The 9297-nt window shown below is 32.8% G+C and overlaps 1 protein-coding gene across 10 annotated transcripts in view; it reads right to left on the bottom strand.

Moving 5' to 3' along the window:
- Window positions 1–4230: 4230 nt before the first annotated feature.
- Window positions 4231–9297, bottom strand: part of LOC106771179 — a 23594-nt gene continuing 18527 nt past the window's right edge. For all 10 annotated transcript variants that reach the window (XM_014657137.2, XM_022786792.1, XM_014657147.2 and 7 more), the window contains 3 exons: window positions 6388–6434; window positions 5309–6022; window positions 4231–4627 (listed from right to left, as the gene is read on the bottom strand). In XM_014657137.2, coding sequence (XP_014512623.1) covers window positions 4252–4627; window positions 5309–6022; window positions 6388–6434 — 1137 coding nt within the window. In that variant the 3' untranslated portion in view covers window positions 4231–4251. The remainder of the gene's footprint in view (window positions 4628–5308; window positions 6023–6387; window positions 6435–9297) is intronic.

Here is a 9297-nt window from a genome sequence, read left to right as displayed (position 1 = left end):
CATTTTAAATAAGAATAAACATGTTGGGATTTGAATATTTTATATAATTTAGTACCTTGATTTATTATAAGTAGCATCCTATTAGGGGTGTTACATCGTGAACGAAAGTTGTTGGAGAACATTGGTTAGCGTCAAGGACACCAATTAAGGTGAGGGAAGTTAATCCTTGTTTTTGAGTCATGAATTGTTTATATCTATTATGATGTTTGTGATTTGATTTTGGACGTTGAGAAGAGGCTGAAACTCTACTATTTTTGCTCAAGCAAGAGAAAATCTCGCCTAGGCAACAATATTCCAAACATTCACTTTATTCTCTGTCGAGTTCTCACCTAATCGACATATTCTTCTCGTTCAAGTGAGAATGTCACTACACTTATTTTGGTCTTTATCGAGTTGTTGTCCAGGTGAAAATCCTTTCTTGTCCAAGCGAGAGTTCTTCGCTCAAGGGAGAGAACTCGAATGGCTCATCCCATACTCTTAAAGTGTCACCCAGGCGACTAGATATAAGCAGTGGTACGTTGACACGCCCACGTGGCGTGTACATTCAAGTGCCTATCTTGCTCTTTCTTACAACACCACTTGGAAGCACTCATAAAAACCCAATTTTGTGGACACCCTTATACCTTCCAACCACTACTAAGTTCACCCTTATACTGTATGAGAGGAAGAGGCAATGACTTTTCTGGATTTTTGGATTAAATTAGGGTTTTCTAGATTTTCAATTTTAGGGCTTTATGATGAGAAGGTATTACCACTAAGATGAAGAAACTCTATGACCAACAACGCTAAAGCCAGGGGGAGTGATGCCGAGATAGACTGATGGCGAGAAGGAGTGATGGCGAGATGCGACTTCGTTGACGGAGCAAGAAGTTTCGAATGGAGAATGGAAGTGGTGAGAGACTTTCGTGGAGAGATATATTTTCCTTGGCGGGAATAGAATTCATTTTCAGAAACCCCTTTCCACAAATGTCCTTCTGCTCACGTTTTTTCTTTTTAAAATATTCAATTGAAACAGCGAATGAAAACACGCCAACTATGGTTGTCAAAAATGTTGTCAAATTCAGGTTGTTGAAGAAACATTTTCCATTCAAATGACACTCATTCTTTCAAGTTTTTTTTTTCAAAACTAACTTTTTACTTTTAATAAAAATTAAAAAAAATGGGATTCCTTGTGTTATTTGAGTGTAATAATAAAAAAAGCATGTCAAAGTAAGATTTTTCTAAATGTTAAGATACAAGGAATACATGTGATTATTAGAATTAGACTTATCAACCTGATTTATGACACCCTAATTCACTTCTGAAAAATTTCCTTTAGAGAACCCATCACGCGGGGGTAAAAAAAATTGTCTCAATCTCCAAAACTTCCTCTTAAGTAGATTACTATAGTAGATTACTATAGTAGATTACTATAAAAGTTAAAGTGAGTTTAGTCCATAAAAAATTTAATTAACTTTTAAAAATAATATCATTTATATATATAAAATTATATATTTTATTAGATAGTTTAATATATTGTAATTTTATTAATTTAAATCAATATTTATATATCATATTTATTATTATGTTATTAAATAAAATATATAATAATAATTCATACTTTTTTGAGTTTTCATATATTAAATAAAATATATATTTTTATATTTTTATCTCATACTCCTATATAACAATCTTCATACATGAAATATATATTATGATACGACCATGCCAAATATTTAACTATTTTTCTAACGGTTAATTTTTGTAAAAAAAAAATTAAAAATCACTCAAATTATCACTTCTAACATATTCTTTAATCTCTAATCAAATGTAATCTTTGTAAAAAAATTATATTATTTTGTAACTAAATAGACTTATCTAATTGTTTCTTTGTGTATTGTTTACTTACGACCTATAAATCATTCAATAGTATTCAAAATTAATGTTAAACATTATATATTGTATAAATTAAAAAATATGGATAATACATTCTCTATTTTTTTTAAATTATATTTTTTTATTAAAGTAAGTTTAGTTAATATTAAAAAGCAAAACAGAAAGCATACAACATTATAGAAAATTTACCCATTTAAAATGTTCTAAACAACAAAATTATAATTAAGAATATTGGTCTCCCTTCTTTCTCTCAAAAACTATATCAAAATTGGATAGTTTTCCTTTTAAAATTATAAAAATAGTATACATGTTTATAAAAATTGTCATGTACTTTTAAAAAATGTTGTATACTTGTTGATCTCTCTACAACAAATCTTCCTGTTCTCACAAAAAAGAATTGGAGTTGGTGGAACATACAAATACGAGTTTTGTTTCACGTTCAAGATGTAAGCAGCGTGGTAGAAAGAGTGGAGTCTGCGACTGATTTCCATAGCATAGAGGATCAGAAGAAGGTGCACAGAAAGAAAGATGATAAAATCTTGCTGATTATCCATCAATGCGTGGATGATACGCATTTTGAGAAGATTCAAAACACGACTACAGCAAGGGAAGCATGGAATATACTAGTACGTGTCATGCCGGAGGAGAGAAAATCAAGAAAGTAAAACTTCAAACGCTGAGATTACAATATGAGCTGCTGCAAATGGAGGACAACGACAAAGTCAATGATTATTTTAAAAGAATCTTGACCCTTACAAATCAGATTAAAAGTTGTGAAGAAAAGCTTAATGACTTATTGATAATGGAGAAGATAATGAGGTCATTATCTCGACGGTTTGATTTTATCGTTGTTGCAATCGAAGGATCCAAAGACCTTGAAAAGTTAAAGATTGAGGAGCTTCAGAGCTCCTTGAAGACTCACGAGATGGGATAGAGATCCCGTCAAACTTGATGAATAGGTGTTGAAGGCTAGGCATATCAAAGGTGATGGAAAGAAGAAGTTCAAGACTTGGAGAGGTAAGCCCACTGCACAAGGAAGATGGAAAAACGATATTGCTGCACAAAGACACTTATACGGACATGTTTACGAAGGCACTTAAACTGGAAAGATTCGAGTTTCTCAAAAAGGAAATTGGAGTGCTGACTCAAAATGGCTTGAATTAAGGAGATGTATTAGATATATATAATTCAAAGCCTTGTTAAAGTTTGACTCAGTCAGAAATTAGTTAATACCATTGTACCAATTTTATTGTGTTTCCCTTGTATATAAACACACTTTTCTCCTGCTGTAATAATAGTTCTCTTAAGTGTATTACTTCCAAACTCTCTCTCTTGCACATATTTGTATTTTATTCTCTCTGCAATATCAGTTCTATCACTGCTTTGTATTTTTGCTTCCTATCAGTCTAATGTAATATCCCAAATGTTTTGAGGTTTACTTCCAAAGTTCCTTCAGTTCTATTTTATCTTCAAGTGCCATTAATTAACTGTTGTAACCTTAAAACCTGTCATTGGATGTGGTCTTTCTCACTCAAACTTTTGATTAGTTTTGTTTAAGAGTCGAGACTATGGTATATATTTGTAATGAACTGAAATAGTATTCAACTTCTGAGGACAATTGGATCCCCATGGAACATGAAATTTTGAATAGCTTTAGTAACAACAGTGCAATCATGCCAAAAGTTTATATTCGAGTCCTTTCATTTCATTTGATGTAGGTCAAAATGGAATGCCAATAGTGCCAATAGTGCCAATAAAGAACATATAACACTGAACACTTACTTTCTTGGATCATGGGATATGCATATGATGATTGCTGTACAGTGCTTGCTTATTCCTTCAATTGTAAAATAAACCCCCAAGTAAGGTAGGTTTACATAAGTATTTAGGAGTGTACATTTTAAATTGGGACTTACAAAATTATTTCTCACCTCAAGATTCAAACAATATCCAAAGAGTTCATGGCACATGAACAGGTGTTTACTTGCCAAACTAAAATATCCCTGTTGTACCTGCTCTCAATGAGGTTAAACATATGCTTCATGAACTACGGATTTCTATTCTATTATCTATACATTAATAATGGTTAATATTTACAACGAAATCAGTGGTTTTATACAAGGAATCCTCCCTCCCCACTCTATCTTCAAAAGGATGGAAGCCTTGATAAATTAACTTGTTCAAATTATCTTACATTGGAAAAATATTTGCATTTATTATTTTGCAGCTTCCAGAGAACTTTTGAAGTAAATGAACTTCTAATAATTAAACAGATTCCAAACAGCCCATTAAACTAAAATATGAAGATGGCATAAAGGCATGGCAACCTCTTAAAATAAAAATAAACTACTAGTATAAAAATAATATTAAATATTCTTATACGGGTCTAGGACAGAGGAGAAAGTCTGGTTGTTGTCTCTGTAGCAGTATTCCACAAAAGGGACAAAACGGTTTTGAGGACACTGCTTGAGAGGAAGATTTAATGAAAGACTCTGAATCTACATGAAATGAAGACATTCTAAAAAGTGGCTCTGGTGCCAATCTAAACCCTGCCCTATGGCAACAGACACAATACCACAAGGGAGTAATGGGGCAAACCTGCATACAAACAACACATCTCAGTAACCTGTGAGGCTTAACATCATCACTGGAATTTTCACATTGACAAAAACCAAACTCAGGGGATTCAAATGGAACGGATGCTGAACAAAAACTGCATGTCTCCACTGCTGAACATCTATTGGCCAGGAACCTGCATTTTAAGAGAAACACATTACTATAATTAGCATATTTAAAGTTTTGAACCAAATCTACAGATTTGTATGACTATTTTAAAAGCTTATGGTTGTTGCAGGGGCAATTAGATATATAGTTTTGAACTACCGCAAGGGAAATGTGTACAAACAAGAATTTAGAAATAAAACTTAGGGAAAGGTGTGCACATAAAGCAAAACTAGAAGTTTCATTCAAAAACTAATCAGCCTCTCAAATTAATGATTTTATAAATAGATGGATACTCGTTAATCACTCTTTTAACATAAAAAACCCAGCAGCATTACTGTTCATAATTTGAATTTTTCTACTAAGTGTTCATTTTCCAATTTCTTTCCATAAATTTATTATGGGAAATCACCCTGACCCAAGTATTTCATTTCCTCGTTAATTACAACAAAATACTTATTTGTAGATTATTTTTTAGTATATTGTTTCTTTATTTCCCTTTTTTAGAAGATTAGATTGCTACAAGGAGAATGTAATTGATATGAATGAATATAATAAAGTCATTCTCTGTTTCAAATATATGTTACTCAGATTGACATTTGGTTATCCTCAGGACAAAAAATGTTTATGCGCATAAACAGGGCGAATAAAAAAATCATTATACAGAAGACAAAACGTAAGAAGAAACAATATCTAAAATTCTAAAACGTACCTTTTCTTCTGACTAACTTCTGAAACAATGGCTTTCAACTGGTCACCTAAATGTTTCTGGTCTGAAGCAATCCATTGTTCCATCTGTGCTAGTCCAACTGGATACCAACAACCATGTTGGGAAGATGTTTCAGGATTGGACATGCTAGTTCGGAAAATGGAAAAACTAAAACCCACAAGCCTTTTCCGGAGCTCCCTTTCACTGCTTAGAAGAATTTCTGTCCACTTTGTAATGTCTTTTTCCATGGCAGGACATACCCTTTCCAGCTTTTCAACCTTTCTGGTTAATCCAGTTATTTGATCAGCATCCAGCTCTGCTAATATTACACGTCTACAGATTATATTAAACAAATGCAGCAGTCGACATGGAATTTCCGAGAACCTTGAACAGACAAATGATAAAACTTTTTCAGAAGGAAGATCCATATCTAATTGAAGGAATGATGATGCAATCCACTTAATGATTATATGTTCTGCATATTTTGAATTGTGATCCTTGAACGCCAATAATGCTGTAATTATATCCCAAAGAACCAAAGGCTTATCATGACATTGATATTGGTTTAAAGACCATATGATATTGGTTCCCCAATAAATTAATTCTTTCTCCAGATAACTAGAATTTCCTTCAATGCAACATGAAAAAGGAGATTTCAGCTGAACTTCCATTTGTAGCCCGCCAATCCAAAAGTAATCAATGGCTGCCCTCAGAACCCTGTCCAAAGTTCAAAAGAATTTCAAATTTCCAAATGTGTATTTTTTCTTTCATGAAACCCAAGTGGTATAGAAAAAATATATATAGAAGACCTAGTATATAAACATTAAGCTACAGTTGTTTCTTGTTTCAACTTTAAAGGTCGAATGTCAGAATAATCATTTTAAACATACAAGATTTCTATCTGTTGCCATTCTTTTGCTACTTTGAACATGATTGACTTGAATAGCAATTTTGTAAATAGTATACTTCCAATTGGTGCCAAATTCCAAATTATAGTTATCCAATAAAAATATGTATTTCTCTCCACATACTCAACAACAAGGGAAAGCAAGAAAATAATAATTTGCAAATCAAGTTTATACCTTCCTTCATACATTCGATTCAATTTCTCAACATCAAAGCAATGAACCTGCAATGAATAAGCAAGAATAATCAAACATAACATATTCATATATGATCCAAGCAATAAAATAATAGGCTAAATCACAACTTCAGTTCCTCCTTAAATCCTGATATGTGATTTTGGTTCCCTTATTTAGTCACCATGTTTTAGAAAATATGCAAATTTGGTTCAATTCTCAACTTTACAAATTTATTTGTATTATTTTTTATAATTTAGTTAAACTAATTATTTTTCTAACCGTAGCTTAAATGATATGTTAGATTTAAGTATCAATTGATCCAAAAATAAAAGAAATAAATGCATTTAAAATTGAGATTTGGACCAAAATTTCGGTTTTCGAAAATTTTGAAGAAAAAATCACAAAAATGAAATTAGGGAAACCAAAATCGAAGATTAGGAATAAAAGGTAGACCAAACTTGTAATTTAGCCTAAAAAATATTAAAGATTAAAATGAATTGCTATGTTATCTGGCAACATATTTATTTCACATGCTCTGATTATTTTTATTTAGCCAATTATCAACCAACCCACTCAACATAATGCCCCTTTGAAAAAGACAGGAAAAAAGTTTGACATATGTAACAGGTTGGAACCTAAGATTAACATAAATTGTTAGATCTCAATTAATTAGGGTTAAGGAATGATTGGTAAACTACAAAGTTAGCTCTCACTTCTTAGTATTAGCTACAAGAATAATGAAATAAATAGTAAATTACAATCAAACACCACTGAACATAAAACCTCGCTATCACTGAAAAGATTGTTCACAAAATAAGTTATAGAAAGTCGACATAGGGAATTAATATTTGTGATTCAGACAAAAGACTAAGGGCTTCAACAAAAACAAAACAAAAAAGACAAGAGATTAAGGGTGACATTCAAATCCCAGGATATAAGGAATTTTACATAAAATGTGCCCCTTATCCCCAACACCCATCTAAAAAGGACACATTTACCAAGGCATTTCACCAAAAGAAGCATTCCTCCAATTACCTTTGCCTCTATTCTGCAGCAGCAGCCAAAACAAAAAGGCAAGGTGGTTTCCGTTCTACTTGAGTAGGTCAAAGATGTCAAAATGGCAAGGCAAGAGAGAGCATAGTATATAACATGACTTTTTTGCTTAGAAAAGCTTGCTTGTATTTTGCAGCCCTCTTTTCTTAAATAGGCAGCATAGAATTTTTTACATTAATATGGAAGATTGCAAAAGAAATGCAATAAAGGGATGGATTAAGTGAACCAACAACAATTTGCAAACAAGAAACTGATGGTGCTAACGAGACAAGGCTTTGGTAAATATATAGCAACTTGAAGATCAATGGAGATGTAAGGTAAAGAGTTGACAGTGTTGGTCAATGCTTCCCAAATCTAATGATAATCTACTTCATTATGCTTGGTAGATTCATCAAACAGTGGATTTGCAGTGATCTGAATAGCACTCGTATTATCAACATAATAGGTGTAGATGTAGGTTGAGAAAATCCAAGCTGCTCCAAAAGATCACATAACCACACAACTTCAGCACAAGCAGATGACATTGAACTATATTCAGCCTTAGTAGAAGATTTAGAAACACAATCTTGCTTCTTACATTTCCAAGAAATTAAGGCACCACTAAAACATACACCAACCTTTAGTAGATCGATGAGTATCTGGACAACTTGGCCAATCAACATCATTATATGCCACAAGTTGTAAAGATAAGTCTTTTGGAAAGAATAACCCACGTGTAGGTGACCCTTTAAGGTATCGGATACTGCGACAAACAACAGCAAAATGAAGAGGACGAGGAGTAGGCATAAAGTAGCTTACCTGGCGAATAGCATACGAAATGTCAGGTCGAGTATTGGCTAGGTAGATAAGACTTCCTACCAAACACCAATAGAGTGGGATTCGCAACATATCTCCTTCATCTTTTTGGTACTTGACATTGACTTTCATAATAGTCTCAACTGATGTAGCTCCATCAAAACCCTCCAATTGAATCAGATATTGAATGTACTTTTATTGGTTTAAAAATATTCCATTGGATCGATGATGTACCTCCAATCCTAAAAAGTAGGTGAACTATCCAAGATTTTTCATGCAAAATGTTGCATGTAGCTCAATTTGCAACTTCTTAATTAAGTCATGATCAGTTCCCATAATGATGAGATCATCCACATAAATCAAAAGGAGAACTATATAGTGGGAGACTTGTGAAAGAAGAGACAATAATCATATTGACTCTAAGTGAAGGAGACCTGAAGTATAGTAGTACGAAACTTCTCAAACCAAACCCAAGGAGCCTAGTTTAGGCCCATACAAGGAAAGTTGTAGTTTACAAATATCAGTAAAAGAAGTAAGCATACCAGAAGGAAGTTTCATGTAGATTTCTTCTGAGATCACCGTGAAGAAAGACATTCTTCACATCCATTCGATGCAATGGCCAAGATTGAGAAGAAGCAAGAGCAAGGATTGTCCAAGTTGTAGTCATCGAATTGTAGTCATCTTGGCAATAGGAGCACATGTCTCCTTATAATCAATCCCATACTCTTGTCTATTACCAAGAGCTACTAATCAAGCTTTATAACGATCTAAAGAGCCCTCAAATCGAAGCTTGACAGAGAAAACCCATGTACTTCCAATAAGTTTGATCATGGAAGGACAAGACACAATGTCCCACGTGTGATTTTCTTGAAGTGCCTGGAGTTCTTCTTGCATTGCCTTTCTCCAACATTCATGTTCCATAGCTTGGGTATATGTTAGGGTATAAGGTGGGAGGATATTCGGTATAAGTTAATTAGAGTAAATAAATATAGTATAGGTTAATTAGAGTAAATAAATATATATTCCAGGGAAATATTTAATATAAGATATTTATAATTAAGG

Source organism: Vigna radiata, chromosome 1 (genome assembly GCF_000741045.1).
Source record: "Vigna radiata var. radiata cultivar VC1973A chromosome 1, Vradiata_ver6, whole genome shotgun sequence".
Taxonomy (NCBI): domain Eukaryota; kingdom Viridiplantae; phylum Streptophyta; class Magnoliopsida; order Fabales; family Fabaceae; genus Vigna; species Vigna radiata.
This window is presented reverse-complemented; position numbering and strand designations above follow the sequence as displayed.